This window comes from Dermacentor albipictus, chromosome 10 (genome assembly GCF_038994185.2).
Source record: "Dermacentor albipictus isolate Rhodes 1998 colony chromosome 10, USDA_Dalb.pri_finalv2, whole genome shotgun sequence".
In the NCBI taxonomy this organism is placed as follows: domain Eukaryota; kingdom Metazoa; phylum Arthropoda; class Arachnida; order Ixodida; family Ixodidae; genus Dermacentor; species Dermacentor albipictus.
Window position 1 is genome coordinate 5723636 of NC_091830.1, and position 18844 is coordinate 5742479.

Sequence of the window (18844 nt, forward strand, 5' to 3'; positions counted from 1 at the left end):
AAAGAAAGGAATAAGAAGCTCATGGCAGTTTACTCCTTTATTCTGTCATTGAACTTTTATTTTAAAGCTATAACTTTCTTTAGCTACTTCTGTGTTAGATTAAGATACATGTTAAAGAGCCCTAGGTGGTCAAAATCAACCCTTTCCCTGCCTCGAAAAAAGAAAATTTTGCCGAATTTACTGGAATTTTTTTCCCACTCAGTTTGTAGAGTTTTTCTTTTTGAATAAAACAGCACCATTATGTCAATTCGATCAGGTTCCTTCATTTCACAAATTGCCTAAAAAGATAGTTTGAAGAAGGCTTCACTGTGTGACCCTAGTGTCTTGCAAAAAGCATTTTGTAGGGCTCAATACTTCATGAAAAAAAAGAGAATATGAAAAAAAAAACTAAACCGTGCAAAAACGTGCACATGAATAGTGGCTACTTTTCCACAGGCCGTTAGTAGGCCGTCTTCGTATGGTAGAATCATGGGCAGCCGCAAGGTCCTCCGGTCCATCCACATAATTGTTGTCATCAGACTCCTCAGATGAGAACACAGCACTTCCTGTTCGATGCAAAACTCTATAGAGCTGTCGACTAATCAGGAGACGTCAAAATACTTTATTTTATTCGCGCTTTCATTACCTCGTTTCAAGGAGGCAGCCATGCTTTATGCGAGGGTGTCAGAAACGGCAGTATAATGAAAGGAGAGACACAAATGGCACAACAAAGACAAGTGTGGCCATCTAGTGTCAGAAATTGCAACTAGATGCAATAGGACAAGTATCGTCGTAATAGGTTCACTGTGTGACAAATTTTTGTTTATGACGACTATAGTCATCATTAGTTAGATTGGTACAAAATTTCATGACCACTATACTTGTCAACTGGCAGTAAAGGGTTAATCCGAAATCTCTCTCTACGGTGTGCCTTATAGTCATATCGTGGTTTTGGCATGTAAAACCCCATAAATAAATTGGCTACTTCCCAGCATTTTCGGGGTCAGCATACTGCAATCTTAACATGGTAGAGGGTAACAAGAATAAGTAGGAGTGCAAAGAGGGGAACTGGAAATGCAGAGGAGAGAGGAAGGCACGGGATTCGTTGATGCAGGCAGTGATGCCAGGCACATCACGTATAGCTCACTCCAGTGGTAACTCTTAAAGGGACACTAAAGGCAAATGCTAAGTCAAGCTAAAGAACTATAAGTTAGTGTTCAAGAACGTCTAAGGCACCTATATTATTGCAATCAGAGCTTCAGTAATCGAGGAATTGAGGTCAATGCAGGGACACGATTAGAGATTCCTCCGGGACATTAAAATACTCGCCCAATGACAAAGGCACTCCTCAATATAATTCTGTTATTAGTACCCACGACTCATACTAAAAAGGTCATTGTATTGTATTATAAGATAGAAGAAAGTGCTACTCCTCCAGTTCTGTTCGATATTTAGGAAAGGGAATTCGTTGTTGTTACCGTTAACGCGGGCATCAAAAGGTTCCATTTTCTTCTTGCTGTGCCGCACGCTGTTTTGCATTTCAGTAGTTTCGTCGTAGCATAGTGCTGTGCTGGTATTGCTGGCTCGCGAAACTCGCACAAACTGCAAGTAGCAGAGAATGCCGCATTTGTGTGATGTGGAATTCCTGAGCAGTACTGACCACTTGACCAAGGGCAGCTGCAGCAGCGAATAAAGCACTCTGTCTTGACTTGGTTTCTCCATGGCTTCACGCGTTTGCGTTTCGTGCAGGAAACCGCAGCACCGTCTGTGAGGTGCCGTTTTAAGGAATGCGTGCCCTTCTGATGCAATTTTCTTGTAAAGTCTTTCCTTGACATGAAACAAGCACTGCGAGGTTTCTGGAATGGTATTTTAACAGTACACGCCAACTTAGTATTTGCCTTTAGTGTGCCTTTAAAGATTCGCATTACACACTCACAACTGTCCTGTGAATTTTTCTTTTTAATGCAGTTAGCATTCTTTTGGAACTTCACAGGACTTTCTATGTAATTGCACCTACTAGCTTGGACCACTGGGTAGTCCATTATCTATTGAGTACAGAATCAGGCTGCTGTGCTGAGCGAACATGGTTTGAAACCACCTGCCGGACCAACTTGGATCACTGGGTCTGTGACGCTCTTCAGTTAACCTCTTTCACGCTAACTTGGCCTAATGGGTATGTGCCACTTTAATGACAACAATAAAGAAATGTCTCTGGTGCTGGGTGGTATCGAACTCTCGTCATATTCAGACAATCTTGTCTGAATATACATTCACACCCACCCCACACATGGGCTTCGTGGCAGTGTCACTAGATGGTGCCATGTTTTCGGTGGGGAGTGCAAGAGGAACCCAGCTGTTATACATAAAGGGCCTCTGCAGCGGCATTAGTGTGTTGCTTCAGTGCTAATCGCATGATGTGATGTGGGCCCTGCCAAAATTCAATATATATATATATATATATATATTCTTTAAACCCAATGTCACCAAACTTTTTGCAGGCACATGGGGGGACCACCAGTCACTGCGCAGATGCAAGGGTCTTTGGCTGGTGAGGGTGGTGCCGCCCTTGGTGCTGGACCAGGCCCTGTTGAGGTTGAGCTGCAGTTGCACAACATGCTGCGAAACCATTCTGTGTTTGACCTGGTTGGGTACGTGCGCGGACTCGTCGAGCCCGACCGCTACGTGCTGGTGGGCGCTGGCCGCGATGCGTGGGGTGACTCGGACATTGGCAGCACAGCCCTGCTGCTCGAACTGAGCGCAGCCTTTGGAAAGCTCCTCCAGGAAGGTAAATTCCCTCTAATTCTTATGGTTTGTGGAAGGAAGCTTCACGTTGGGAGCTCTTATATTGATACATGAGAAAGGAGTACATAGTTGTATCCTTTGACATCCACTGAGCTGATTTTGGGGAGGTTTGTTGTATTACCAAGAAGTGAGGATCTGCTGACTATTGGATGAAACTTTGCAATTTAGTCAACCAATTTGATATACACCCGCCGTGGTTGCTCAGTGGCTATGGTGTTGGGCTGCTAAGCACGAGGTCACGGGATTGAATCCCGGCCATGGCGGCCGCATTTCGATGGAGGCGAAATGCAAAAAACACCCGTGTACTTTGATTTAGGTGCATGTTAAAGAACCCCAGGTGGTATAAATTTTCGGAGTCCCCCACTATGGCATGCCTCATAATCAGAAAGTGGTTTTGGCACGTAAAAAGCAAATTAATAAAATTAATAACAATTTTATATACAATAATTGCCAAAAATATGTGGAAAAAGAAAGGAAGCATCTAGTTTACATCTCTATAACTTTGCAATGGTAAAGAATATCGTAATTCTGTAAATTGCATTAATTTCTACATCAGTGCAAGCAAAACTGGTCTGTTATGCACTGCTCTCAAAGGCGTGACTTATTTGGGATTAATACTTTTGTAAAGCTTGCATAAGCAGTGTGACGATTGCATGTAGGTCGCTAACTATGACATGACATTTGTCCACATTAGATGACCCAGTGGATAAAGCTTACAGAATTGTAACCTTTATTCTTGGTTCAATGTAACAAAACTGTATATTTTGGGTATTAGTTCCTTTCTTCTTTTTTTTTTTTTAGTTTGCAAATATTCCGTAATTTCTGTAAAAAAATATTAATTCTGCTTTCAATAGCCAGTACAATTTAGCTTTCTCTATTAAATGCTGCAAATTTCACTTAAACAGTTAAGCAGCTTTACAAGGACTTATGCACTTATGAATATGCACTAAAATTGAATACTTCACTGATGCCTTCGGTGGAAAAATGCAGGCTGGCGACCACGCCGTACTGTCATCTTCTGCAGCTGGGCTGCAGAAGAATTCCAGTCCGTGGGTGTCGTCGAGTGGCTTGAGGTAAGACATTGTGGTGATTCATTCATTCTGTGATAATATTATTGCCACGAGCACAGTAGAATTCAATTAATTTGAGTCCTGTTAATTCAAATCTTAGGCTAATTCGCTCGTACCAACAGGTCCTGGCCAGCGACCGTTCATTTTAATGTGAATAGCATTCTCGACATTGTCAGACAAGTTTTCTTTCCGGCTATCTATCTAACCATTTTTGTTGGTCGATCCTGAATGAGGTGCAGCAAAAGATACCCAGTAGGCCTGTTCTGAAGGTGTTGCAGTCTAAAAATGCTGGCCTAACTTCGTTTGCTGTGCTCGTCTATTAAAAAAAGAATAATAAGTAAATAAAGAATGCTTTAAAATTTCTTAAAAGCCATTTTTCATAAAAAGAATGCTATTTGTATACTTAGATATTAATTGTAGATGAATTTCCGCCCAAATATTGGGGGAGCAAGGCATTCATTATCTTGATCCTGAAATTGTCCCTCACCGGATAATTCAAACTCGAATGATCCGACTGAGAATGAGGAAAGTGCAAACTAAATGTAAATAAATTTACCCTCTGTAAATCTGCAGATTTCATTCTTTTCCAATTGCCAGAATTGGAGGCACACTAAATTGTCCCTTTTATAAAATTCGGTGTGTGTTAGATATGGGTGGACATTGTTTTCTGCTTCGAGCCCATAGAAGATATGTGCAAAGAAGGGGTTCATTAGAATCTCATAAATATTGCCCAATGAAGCAGTGGTATGTTCACTGGTAGGAAGCACAGCCAGCAGGTAGTATTCTTGTGTGAAGAAAGAGATGTCAGCTTTGTTTATTGAGGAAATGTCGTTAGTACCTGTGTAGTGTGTGGTGTGATGGCGTGCCTCGTGTCTCCAGGAGAACCTCAAGCTGCTCCATGGCCGTGTAGTGGCCTACATTGACCTTGGCCAACCTGTACTTGGGTCCACTTCGCTAAGTGTGGCGGCCTCCCCTCTCCTCTACCATGCAGTCTTCAATGCCACCCGGCAGGTGAGGAGGCACATGGTTGACTCTCCTGCAAAGAGGGACTGAGGTTGCTGTAAGAGCAGTGTGGTAGAAAGATGCTAAAAGAGAAACCCTAAAGCAGTTCAGCTCTTTGCACTTTGTGCTATTTTCCTGGATTCTGACCAAAAATTGGCAAACTATATGTTGGCAACCCTAGTTGCCAACACGTGTTGCCTCCTCAGAAAGCATAAATTTTCTTTCGATAAATTATGTGATGCGATCTACCAAAATCTAGACTAAGCCCCAATACAAGGCTAGGCTCATCCATGGCATTGCTAGACAATGCAAAGTACTGCTTACCTGACTCATCTTTGGCTGTTCATTTTACCCAATATCCATGGACGAAACCAGCTCCTCCAAGGCACAGGAGGGGTGAAGTATTCTTTAAAAACTTTATTTTGATTAAATTTGCACTAGGCGATTGTTTACAACAAGAAAAAATTTTAAAACCTATAGTTTGGGAATTTCGCATCAAAACACCAGTGCCAGTATTTCAGTGTGACATCAGATTTTAAAGTAGTTTCTCAAATTTTGTGCATTGAGCCACAGTAACAGATATTAAAATGTGCAAAGTTTGGTCCTTTGCTCCTTCAGAATACAAAGTAGTCAATCTTTACTGACCAAAAATGAACCAGGCCCAAGCAGATGCCGTCAAAATCCATAACCTCACAGCAAAGTGCAGGAAATTCAAGGTTGTGTAGCCTTGAATTGAGTAATGCTGTAAACTCGTAAATACATGCAGCTTTACATGCTTATTTCGAAAGTTAGGTCATTTTCTTAAAATTTCATTTGGTTCTTATTTTATACACCTACTGCAGATGCTCAGTAACTATGGCATTGTGCTGAGGACCACGAGGTTGGAGGTTTGATTTGCCAGTTGTGGCAGAACGCAAAAGCGCTTGTGTACCATGCTTTGAGTGAACATTGAACACTCGGGTGGTAAGAATTAACCTGAGGTCCTCCACTACAGTGTCCATTATAACACACTGTGCAGCGTCTGTGCATTAAAGCCCACAATTTTTAAAACATTATACAAATTTTATTTACCTCACTTTCTGGAAAGCTTTGCAAAGATTTAGTTCCTCTGATTTTGCCAAGGTGTATCAATGGCTTCTGCATGATTTTAAGATATCCAATAAGACCAACCTTATTGTTCTGTATACCATAGAATGAGCGTTTGGAGACTTCGTACTTGGCACCTAGAAGAGTTATTCTCAGTGACTCTCCTCGTGCACGGTGCGTGCAGGTGCCAGCTGGCGGTGACGGCTCACGCAGCGTATACGAGCAGTGGGTGGCCACCTTCCCCAAGCACCGCAATGCTTCGCGACTCCTGTTCCCTCCTCCGAGTGGCTCTTCTGCGGCACCCCCTGTGCACCTTGAGGAAGGAGAGGAGTGGGACTCCTTCAGTGTGGAGCCCCTGGACCTGCTGACCAACTACAGGCAGGCCGCCATGCTTCCTGTGCGACCAGCGTGAGTGCACCTCACTTACATGGGGACTCGCAAAACTTGTGCAGCATCAAGGCCTCTGGGGGTAACGAAGGAAACCCTCATGTATGATCATCAAAGGCTGACTGCACCGAAATTTTACTTTGGCTAAATTCATTATAAATGAGTAGCATATACCACTGAAGCTATCTTGGCAGAGCCACAGCACTGCAAATTGCATAATTTTTCTATTAGTAGCCTCTAAACGGCACCTAAGCAGACGATGCATGCACCCGGTGGTTAATGGCTACGACGTTAGTCCCAGCACATCTCCTTTGCAGCTTTAAAGCGAAGCTTTCTTGCCGAGTTCCAGGCACTTTTTCGTTGGCCTCTAATGCCAAACGCGTTAAGCAGGATGGCGCCATCTAGGAGCTATGCAGCGAAGAAGTATTTTGAGTTTACTGTTTCAAGCACGGAGGAAAAAAGGCATAGGAGAGGCCCTGGCTAGCCCAGATCTGTTGAGTGTGTAGTAGAAGTAACATGGTGTTTTTCGCAAAGGAACACTGGGGCTGTTGTGCTAAACATCAACATTGCCATAGCAGCCGCACTCCCGAAGCTCTCGCTGCTGCTTTCGGCCTCTGAAAAAGTGAGATAAGATCATTCATATTTAAAACAGCGCCAAAAAACATGGACAAGGGAGGACACAGGACTAGCGCTGTCCTCCCTTGTCCGTGTTTTTTGGCGCTGTTTTAAATATGAATGATCCGTACCAACTAGCTCGCACCCAAACCCTTCTGTGAGATAAGATTTTTCGGCCCATTTCTTTCTCGCAGCACATTCTGATTGAGAGACAAACTGACTTTGCAATGTGCTGTGTAAGCTTGAAAGTTGTGTTTTGAGTATGTGAGTGTCAGCCAGCAACAGACACGCTTACGTAATTACGACACTGGTCTTTGTTGTCTTCAACGTGCCACGGAAAAACACAGGAGCACATCTGCTTCACTAAATCTGTTACCGAAGTTTTGTAGGCTTTGTTCTGACCTGCATCAGCAGCACGCACTTCAGGTGGCTCATAGCAATGCAAGTTCAAAGCTCGCGCCTATCTGCTCTGGCGAGCTGATTGGAGATGCAAAGGAACATAGCACACCAAGATGGCTGCACTTCCGGCTTCAAAGACGTGACTTCATGGCCTCTCCTATTTTGTTTCCTTCCTCCATGTGCTTTCATACAATAATTACTAGAGGGAACTGTGGTGCTAGTGTCTATGGAAGTTGCAAGCAGGGTAATCCGGCCAGCATGGGGATGATGGTTAGTACATCGATTTGCCTAAACTTCATCCTTTTGGCTTTGAACAGCCTTGTGACTTGGCAAACTTGTAATCTTCAACAATGTACAGTGTTATAAATAATTAAATAAACATAAATAAAATTGTCTAACGGAACAATTCGAACACGGGGAGCACACAAGCTTGATATTGAAACGATTACACCACAGAACCATGCATTGACAAGCTGCACAGAACACCCTTACTCAAGGGCAGGCCAGCGCATTGAGACACTTGTCACGTTTCTATCTGCAGTTGCACTAGAAGAAACCAACATATTAGAAACACCACGAGTGCAACACGATACTACGGAAGCCACTGAAAACTTATGCACACACGCACACTCACACGCACACACAGTGTCTACCTCGTTCCAAGTTCTAAATATCTCCACGCAGCCGGTGTCATTATCAATGTTATGGAGCTTGATCCAGCCAGCACAAACAAACGACAGTGCTGCGGCGACACGAACTGGTGCCGGCAGCGGCGCAACATGCATTGATAATGCAAGCAAAGTACCGCAGGTGGCGGCACCTGGTGTGTTGATAATGTTCCGATCGTTATAAGCTGTTATCGCTCATTAGCGCCTTATCCAGCTAAATCTAACTACAGTGAAAGCTCGTTAATTCGAACTTCAATAATTCGAATTTATGGATAATTCGAACTGTACGATTTGGTCCGGCCAAGCTCCACAGAAGTCTATGTATAAAAAAGTCCGTTAATTCGAACGCGAGAAGGTTCCCTCACGAATAATTCGAACTACGCTCACCTGGCACACGGCCAGAGAAAAGCGCCTACTGCCTACACACAAGGCTGTATTGCCTCCGAAACGGAGAGAACGGCGAGAGAAGGCAAAATCGGAAAAAAATCTAACCGACGCGGGGTCAGCCAGAATGCAGTGGCGGCTGCCGCCTCTCCGTTCTACGTAACCTCCAAGACTTCTTGCCCGTCGCGAATCTTGGAGGCTTTGCAAATCTTGTACAGCTGCTAATGTGCGGAGATGGCATGGCAAGCGCCAAAACACAGCGAATCAAGTACGTCGCAGCTGCGCTTGCAATCAAGAACCAACGAATCAGGGCCTTCGCCACCTTCGCATGTTCAGCGTCTTTGTCTCGGCAGTCTTCATCGGTTGTGCACCTCTGTTTTTCAGCTTAGGAGGTATCGGCCGTCGCGAATCATTGTGATAGTGACAGCTCAGTGGCTCAGTGATGGCTCAGTGTGATGACTGAGCTAGCGAATTTTAAGCGATTTTAGCCCTGTGACTGCCAACCAATGGCAGAGATGTTGTCATGACCGTTGTCTATTGTTAAAATGTCTTGTTTTGTAGCCTTGTTGCCATGTCGGTAATAAAGACAAAAAAAAATAGTGTTAAGCCTTGGCTAACGTTCGTTTCGGTGGACATCGGTGGTGTGGCACAGTCGGACCCAGAGCTTCGACTTGAAGATGGCGTGTGCCCGCGGCACACGCCATCACTTTCTGACACGCCAAATTTCTGACATGCCCTTCTGCTTCCAAATCGCAGTGTACTGTTGCTCTCCTTCACTTTCGTTAGTTCGAACTTTCGTTAATTCGAACTGAAGCGGCTTCCCCTTGCGGTTCGAATTAACGAGCTTTTACTGTATTATGAACTGTGATCAAATGTACACTGGCCGGCGCCTGCGTATATGGCACGGCTGCATGGACCATATCTTGAAAGCAATGTGTGCTTTTAGTCAGGCGACTCGTTGCAGCACCCTGCGGCAGCCCTGGTATCTATGCTAGGCAGCAGGCCGGAGCTACGTGCAACTGTAGTGCGTATGTGCAGCATTTGTTTCGTGTGCAACAGGGCTCGAGTGCACAAACCAGCTTGACCAACAGGTCAGTAGCTACACACCGCTATCAATAGATAAATACAAAGTGAAGTCTGCCAAGCCGTCTAACCAGGAGTGGCCAGGAGGGAGTGCGTACTGGCAAGTGGGCTTGAGGTCTAACCTCAAGTTTCGCGTAGTTCAAGGCTAGTTGATTGTTCAAAAGTACTAGTCGAAATTAGCAAGACCAGGCGACTATGACACCGATAAGCAGGATGGCCAAAGTTTAATTCCTATGCGGGTGGTGTTCACACACAGCCCGCAAGTATCAAAGAGGGTGTATGACTTTCAGTTGGGAGTACACATTTGTGTGTCCCATCCACCTTATTGTCCCGAGTTTTTTTTTATGCCATTTACAAATAAGCTGATCCCTGCTGTATTCGGTGTGGAATGCTGCCAAACAGCGCATCAGTACACCACAGTAACCCACTGACATGCTCTTTTGCAGAGTGCGGGCTATGGATGTCGAAGGCAGCTATGCGGCCTTCTTCTCCCAGGCAGGCATTCCAGTGGTGCAGATGAGCTACGTAGACGACATCCTTCAGAAGGTGAGTGGCCGATGGTGAGGAAGCACCACCGCATTGCCTGATCTTGGCAAGCTTTATGGCACTCATTGCTCATTATAAGCCGTTATCACTCATTAGGCCTTATCCATCCATGTCTAACCATTATGACCCATGATCAAGCATACAGCGGCGGTGCCTGCGTATATGGCATGGCGGCGCAGACCGTATCTTGAAAACGATCTGTGATGTGGATCGAGAGTGCCGACTGCTAATAGCTCTGCGCGCTGCGTTTCCACTGCTACGCACTGAAGAGAGTAGCGTGGGCCCACATCTTGAAAGTGATCTGCGAAAAGGGCAGAGTGTGGCTTGTGCCAAAAGCTTCATGAGCGCTGTGTTCTCGCCGCCTCGTTAGCGTTGAAGCGACAGGCAACGTGAAGGTACAGTCGCTCGCTGCTGCAGGCTTTATCTTGAAAGCAGTTGTCTTTACAGGATGGATGGTCGGAGGGACATTTTTCTCATTAGATAAGCATAGAAATGCCTGCGCATCTAAAAAAGAAATGTGCTTTTGTGCGGTTACTACTTGGATTGGATTGGGTTTGACTGCGACAGCGAATTCGCACCCTTACCAGCAGCTTCTGTGCATTACAGGAAAGCAATCTCGAAGACCATGTGTTTGTGCGCTGCAATCGCCAACAGCTGTATGAGCAGGACGTCGGTTGCCATGTTTTAATGTCACTATCGCTGGTGGCTGTTGTTTGGGTGTCGCAACTCGCGAATCGGAACGTCTGTGCGCATGAGATTTTGACGATTTAGTGCCTGTGCGTGTAGAAGAACAAAGAAAATAGTACACACTCAGTGTTTGGTGGGCACTGAGTAACTATGGCTTAAGCGGTCAGCCATTACATGGGGTTAAATGGGGGCTAGGTGGGGGAATCTTCGAGACTATGTATAAACTGCAATTACACATTAAGCAAGTATGTATTAACAAGGTTTGACTGTATAACTTGCGTTAAAGATTTTTAAGAATTTAGCAGTAAAATCGGGGTGCAGGTTATTTGCAAATGTTGCCCTAAAGTGTGACTTCACAGCAGAACCACATGTTTAAGCCAAAGTTCTCTGCCATCACCGTCTCTGAAGAGGTTGAGAACAGAGCTGCCTGCCGAAGATATGAACGATCTGTATATCCCTAAATGGAGGCTTTTTTTTAATAAAGATTTGACCATTGCATGTAGTGATTTCCACGGATAACACGCAAACTTTAATTGTTTTGCTCTTTCTGGGGTGCTGTAAGTGTGGGTGACGTTTATATGCTGAAGTGGGTCATACGAAGAAGGATACATATATTCATTCATGTTGAATACTTTGGAAACTTCAAATACTGAAATTCTGGACAAGGCTAATATCAAATACTGTATTTACTCGCATAATGATCGCACTCACGTAATGATCACACCCTGAACTTGTCGCAGCGATATGTTGTATGCCAAGTCTAGCTAATGATCCCGCTTACCATCTGTCAAATGCTGCACGAACGACTCTTGAAGACATACCAAGCGGTCTGCACGCACCCAACATTTTTAAGCAGATGCCCTATTTCATTCCTTTCGTCACTTTCTGCACTTCCATGAAAAAAAGCTACAACCAAACTTACCTTGGCTTTATTATTTGTAGGCTTCATAATGGTTTTGGTCAACAACAACGTAAAGGGCGCCTTTTGATTCTTCTCGTCTGTACTCGTGGACTCGCAACAAATTGCGAACGACAGCGATAGGGGCCACATTTACACTGATACATTAGAAGCGTACCCTATTCATATGCTGACGCTTGTAACGCAGCTAAGATATTTGCCTAGCCTTATCGGAAATGTGTCATATTAGGATAGCAGCGAAGATAAATGCGGCAGTTTCCGCAACATGCCCGCCATATGTATCTATGTTACTGGCAGCTAAGCGCGCCCATCTCTGTTTTTGTCCCCTCAAAGTAGGCATGGCTACGTTTTTGTCGCAAGCTTGCCAATATTAACAATATTATTCATTACTGATACGGAAGAAACTGTTTCAATGCCCTTAATGTACTCACAAGTAGAAAAATAATCGCATTCGGCGCATTCGGCTTGCTCTGCCGGCCGCCATTTTTGTTTTGGTGTCCTGCACTGACAGCGGCAGCCACCCGCTTGTCATCCCGTAGCAAATGTGGGATGAAAAAATAAAATGTTTCTTTTCATGGGAAATTTAACCCGCGTAATGATCTCGCCCCTGAATCTGCATCATTTCTTTTGACAAAAAAGTGTGATCATTATGCAAGTAAGTACGGTAACATAATATTCAAGTGAATATTCGAAAATATTGAATACTCGCACAAGCCTAGAAAATATGCTTATAGAAATATACAACAGGTGGTGTGACTACCTTGGAGCTCACCAACTTTGTGTAACTGTGCACATCTGACTGGAGAGGGTGGAGAACATGCGGGTAGGTCAGTCACACGGCGGTACAAAAATTTGGAAAATGCCGGTACATCGATGAAACTGAAAGGGCTAATATACAGCTAGCAATGTGTAACAATATTGCACTGTTATTATCTGTCAAACTATGGTAACCTACTCCTGCTTGGGCCATTCATGGCCTATGGTACGAATAAATAATTTTTGAAAATGTATTGTAAGCCCCCATACATTCAACCAGAGCAGCATTCTGGGAGCCAAAGGTGTCACGAGTAACTTGGAGATCATGTTCACAAGGCTGACCACACTTTACAACAGTGTTGTCATCTCCACTGGTTTATCGCTAGAGCTCAAAATTTAGTCTGTGCTGGCTGGTTGATACATGGTCAAGGCAAAATATGAACTGTACACAGAAGAGAAATATAAATATGAAGTGGCAGGCTATCTACTGTTGACATTATATTGTGTTTGTTCTTGATATTTCATGGTGGCACAAGTGAGGGAAATTGGGAAATGCAAGTGAGTTCAGTAACATTCAAGGTGATAATTATTGGATTCTGCTTCATTCACCAGCAGCCTGTACTGTGTCAGACTTTGCTTTCAGTTTTGTTAGAGTAGTGGAATATCTGTCTGTGTAAAGGGTGACCCAACAACATTAAATTGGCTGTAATGCAGTGATTTGGGCTTGCTAGTATGACATCGTGAGGCTTATAGTGCGTGAAAAGACAAGGACGAAAGGAAAATGTCACACACACAGGCGCGGACTTGCAACAATCTTTATTTCGAGCAAAGGACCCACACATATATACAACTTTTTTGCGTGCATTATCATACATGCACTGTTTGCGAAAAATACCTTACACACCATTATGCAGATAAGCTAACTCTTTGCGGGAAAGGGCAATTGATGGTTTTTAAACATAGTTATCCTCTAGCCTATCAATCATTTCTGCTTTGATAATTTCGCGAGTTAATCTTCCTAGGGCTCTTCTCGCAATGGAGCAGTCCCTCTAGATGCTGGAGCACACGTCGAGTGGTCACCATCATCCGCCCCGGCAACATTGCGCTTGCAATGCCTGTAGTGAGCGTCAGGGAACCCACACAGCTTTCCTGTTACATTATACCGATGTTCCTTTAAACATTCGTTGAGGCACCTTCCGCTTTGCCCCACTTAGTTTTTCCCACACTTTAAAAGAAAGTTGTAAACAACTGATCCCGCACATTCAACAAATGGTTCCAGGTGTTTCTTTTTGCACATGCACTTGTCAGACAGGCCTGGTCTGGCTAATCTGCACAGACATTGCAATTTTGTAGAAGCTGAAAACGCAACCCTAACATTCGCATGTTGAGCTATTTTCTTTAAACGGTGCGATAGGCCGTCATGTCTTCCTTTCGTTCTTGTATTTTCACGTGCTATAAGCCTCATGATTTGATTAGCTATATCACATTCGATAATTTTCTGAAGTACCAGCATCAGCAACCACTGAATTTATTCTTCTCTGAGTTAAACGAATGAGCTAATTTGTGAACCTGCCACTTTTGCCATGGATGCAGTTGTCCCGAGTGGCATTCCCACGCAAGCACACCCAGTACGACCGCTTCTCGCTATTCCGGGAACACGTGGACCCGGAGTTGCGGGCACATGCGACGGTGGCAGCTGTTGCAGGAGAGTTGGTGCGCACCCTGGCAGACTCCCTGTTCCTTCCCTTCAACCTGTTCGATTATGCACAGTTGTTGAAGGACCTCTGCTTCAGCCTCCATCTGCATGCACATGGCCTAGATTTGGGTGAGACAATGCCACAATTTCAGGCTTTTTCAGATGTTGGTTAACCCCTTATATGTATCTAATTTTCTATAAACAATTATTTATTTATTTTTGGATAGCGGGGGGAGGGGGGGGGGAGTTTCGTCTAAACATGTCAATCTATTTTATACGGTCATTGACTGTATTGGCTGTATTGACTATATTGGTCATTGGCTGTATTAAAACATTCTAAAGCAGAAATGCAATTTACCAGAGAAATGTAATTCGCAAGGGCAGCTGAATGGGCACATTGGTAACATTGCATCTTTGGTTAGCAGCATGACGATCTACGTGAGAAGTAGAAGTGACAGGAAAGAGCACTCTTTCTAGAGCTGTTCTAACATGCAGTTTCCTCCGAAAAAAATTATATTTGAGTAAGAAACCAAAACTACGATAGTAACAAGCTGTTGTCAGTGGCATTAAAAATTTCTGTAATCCAATCCACATACCACTGCAGCAATGGGAGCTGCAGTAGCTTTGTGCCCGCTACGTAATATAGTTAGGCTGCCCTTATCTGCAAGGCATATAAGAAATGCAGTGTCTAAAATGTCGTAGACTTGCAAAGCTGATATGCTCTGGGTTGTTGATAGGGATACCTCTGATGCAGACGATAGGCGACACCTTGTCCACTGTAGCTTGGATGCGATGTATTTTCTTTTTCCAATAAATCGGCATTGCTCTCTCTCTCTTACCATGAAAAACTTGTCTGTTAGCAAACTATGGCACTGTGTTTTTCCAGTTTTGACCATGAAAACGTAGTGCTTGTTACTATCAAAGTTGGAACCAAGTAAGTAAGGTAGTAGGTTTGCATTATTAGTGGGATAGCATGGACTTGTACCCTGTTGCTTGCTACAATTTTGCAGCATTTTCACAGCAAAATTGTTTTACATGGTTGCTGGAACCTCAATAGTTACACAGCCAAGGTCTTCTTTGGCATTTGGAATCCAAGCGTTGTACCTACCATGACGCCATTTGGTTGGAATCCACTTGTTTTACCTACCATGATGGCATCTGGCAGGTTACAAAGCGAAGTGATCACATTATGCTCAAATTTTTCTGGGGATTGTTTTACCAGAGTATGATGCTGTCCATTTATGATGATATGAAACTGACGGGGCAAGCACTCTATGTCTGAAACAGTAAGCTAAAAAAAGCATGCATAGTTATAATGAACATGTTTTCATTCAAAACAACCATCAGTAGCATTGTTCGTATGTTTGAAACACTGAAATGATTAAGCAGTTCGAAGAAGTGTTGAGTGTTGGTACGCCATATTATTTAAAATATAATGTAACTATATATGTATATATAACTGTAAATGTATATTATGAAAAATCTAATGAAAATAAAGAAAAGCATAGAAGTTGAAAAGGCAGGAGGGCACTTTTTTCTAACCCATCCAGCAGATTACTGTAACTGTAGCAACCTAATCAGAGTTCATGTGTTGCTCCGCATTCTTGCAATACTTACGGGTGACCATATAAGATGGCATACTGACAGATTATTGTTGCCTCTGTCGTTACCTTTTTCATGCTTGTTTCTTTTACAGTTCAACATTGCGCACATGTGCGTTTGTTTTATTTATTTTATCCTTTGTGAGAACAGTGTAGCACAGTAAACAGAATGGTACTTTTACAGGTGTGTTGTTTTCTGTAGCCTTGGTTAATGCATTTTGTGAATGCAACTGAGTAGAACATTGCAGCTTTCATGTATTTTGTTACCGTTTCACTTGTAATGTTACAGGCTATAAATTATGCCTTAAAACAACATCAGGAAACAACAGTGCACATACAAAATTTACATGCTTTGTTTAGCTTGCTCCACTGGGAACGTAATACATGCAGACATTTGCTTTCCAGGTCCCCTAGACGCAGCTGTTCACAACTTCTCAGTAGCAGCCTTTGACTTCCACTCCCGCCAGAATGGCCTCGACACCTCTGAGTAAGTTGACCTGTTCACTGTAACAGGCACATGCAACGTTTCTTGTGTTATTTAGGCAAAAGCTAGAGCTCTTGTGGTGGCAAGTGCGTCAGGTGCAAATGTGTAGAGACACATCATGTCTGTATTCTCGATCAGACCGTTTTTGGGTCTATGACTGTCAACACACAACAATCTACAGACCCTGTGACAAGCTTTGTGGTGTCATTGCTGTTACAAATGACGTCAATAGTTGAATGATAGCCTGAGGCAAATACGAGTTCTGTGGAAATCTGGAACATGGAGGAAGTTTCATTAGAAGGTTTCCTCTATAGCTTCATGTTCTCTCTAGTAGATGACAAGTTTTTTTCTTGATTTTACTGCAATCGAATCTCGTTAATTCACACATGCTTATTTCGAACTTTCGGTTTATTCGAACTGACGCTGTAGTCCCGTCAAAGTTATGTGTATCCCAATGGGCGAAAACGTCCGGTAATTCGAACGCGCAAGCATTTGCGACGGTTAATTCGAACACACTGAGCTCGGACATTACTCTCATGAGCGCGCCAAATCATGCTGCGGCGCCTCCGACCAGCAGATCCGCTCGCAACCGCAGCCACACCGCGGCAACGCTAGGCCTAGCTACTTCGACGTTCGTTACCAAGCTTTTTGCTGTTCGGTGCCGTGTTTTTCATTGAAACAATTTGCCGCTGTTACCAATGGCGTTGACTCCGCCTTTGTAATCCTCGCTAATGGTTTCGGAGTGCGGAAAGTATGGCGCGTTGAATAATGCCGGTTCTTGAAAGTCAGCTTCGCCCCAATACAGAAGTGGTACGCGGTGAAGCATACCAAAAGTTAGAAGGGGCCAATTGCCGCTTTAACTATATACAAAATAAATTTATGTATTTATTTATTTATTACCCTGAGGGCCAAAGGCATTAAAGAGGGGAGTTGGTTACAGCAAATGAGAGAAACAAATATAAGCAATTAGAATGTTTAAGTACAAAGGCTTCTGGTTATACAGGTTTAGCTAGGGTTTACAACGTCATGAAATTGGTAGCAAACTAAGATAACAAAGTGGTGAGTACAAATGTACTTAGATTACAACCATACAGTAAGCAAAAAAATGCTTAGATTACGCAGTGTTAGCTAAAGCTGCTTGAAACCTTGGGTAATCGTAAATGGATATGACTTCACCAGGGAGATGGTTCCATCCTGTGGATGACCGAAGGAAACAGGACTCCAAAAAAGTGTCACTGTGGCATGATTTTTGACCAACTTTATAACAGTGGTCGATTCAATCAAATGATGTGAAACTAATTTGGAATATTCTAAGCTTCCATGCAAGCACAAAGGAGTGCAACTGATATGTTTTTCTACACGTAAAAGAATTCAAGCATCAACTCATTATGAATTTGGACTCACTTGTTGCTTATGCAATGGGTGGTGATGGGCCGTGTGTGATGTGCAGCCCAATGGCCATCCGGATGGTGAATGACCAGTTGCTGTTGCTGGAACGCGTGTTTCTCGACCCTAGGGGTTTGCCAAGAAACCCCTACAAAAAGTAAGTTGCTTGCTAACACTTGTTATCAGCGTTGAGTCAAGGCAGTGAACGAATTTTTGCAATTTCCTGCTGCATTAGCACTGTTGTCACCCATGCTCATGGTATAGAATTGTTAGGACAGGATAACATGCTGTTTATTTTTACCTGAACACACTATTGCAGAAACAAGTGCTTCAAAGAGGTTGTGGCTTCAGTTCGTGGCCTTGACAGCTGTTTTCTCATGGTGATTGAAATAAGAAAAATTCCACAGTCTCTTGTGAAATGTAAGCCAGCGACAGCAACAACCTGAACAGTATATATTTGCATGAATTAACACCCATCTACCTTGTGTAACTTGCTGCCTGAGGAACCACATCTTTCTATATAGTATTCAGAACACGGTAATTGAAATAAAGCATAACTCCTGCAAAGCCTGGGCGCATAGCTTCGAATTCAGTTTTGATCCGTAGTAGCTTTTGTGACATACACTGCTATTCATTCAGAAGCATGATGCCTTGACAGAGCAGAAATTTAGATTTGCTGTGAAAGAAACCTGTGTCTCGTGTAAGCTTTCATGGCTGACTGTGTTGTATTTCTACTTGACATGTCACCATTCTGTAACTTTCTCACATACTGTTATGTTGCATTTGAGACAATGCAGTATTGTAAATTTAGTGCAGCTATTCAGTTTACCATACCTGTCAGCTCTCCCAAGTTTTTTGTGAACCTTGTGAATTTGGACCTGTTTATCAATCTTGTAAATGTTGTGGCAAGGTTTACAAAAAATATATTCTGTTCACAAAAAAATTTTCTTCTCGTCAGTTTTTGAACCTATCATTGGGCACTCTTATTATAGAAAGCCGCCAGAGAGAGTAGTTCTGGCAATTGCTGATACAGTTAAGTTCCTGAGACAGGTAAAATTGGTAATAGCTAGCAAATTCACTAAAAAAGTCGGTGTGATCTAAATACAATGTGGTGCTTGTCAGTCTCTGCTGTTCCAAGTCTGTTGCTGCTGCTTGTGTGCTCGGTCTAAACGTAAATTGTTGGTAATGAAGTGCATGTGTACCCAAAAGAGTTGTGTGCGTTTCAAAAAAATATGCACTGTGCAACAACACAAATGAAACAGTTTCAGAAATTCACAGTTAGCAAAACCAAATA

The 18844-nt window shown here is 43.3% G+C and overlaps 1 protein-coding gene across 1 annotated transcript in view; it reads left to right on the plus strand.

Moving 5' to 3' along the window:
* LOC135920276 (putative N-acetylated-alpha-linked acidic dipeptidase) overlaps positions 1-18844 on the plus strand; it is a 47041-nt gene that overhangs the window by 17559 nt on the left and 10638 nt on the right. Inside the window, exons 5-12 of the mRNA XM_065454446.2 lie at positions 2478-2764; positions 3772-3854; positions 4731-4862; positions 6124-6347; positions 9922-10021; positions 13977-14208; positions 16086-16167; positions 17615-17707. Of these exons, the coding sequence (XP_065310518.1) occupies positions 2478-2764; positions 3772-3854; positions 4731-4862; positions 6124-6347; positions 9922-10021; positions 13977-14208; positions 16086-16167; positions 17615-17707 (1233 nt within the window). The remainder of the gene's footprint in view (positions 1-2477; positions 2765-3771; positions 3855-4730; positions 4863-6123; positions 6348-9921; positions 10022-13976; positions 14209-16085; positions 16168-17614; positions 17708-18844) is intronic.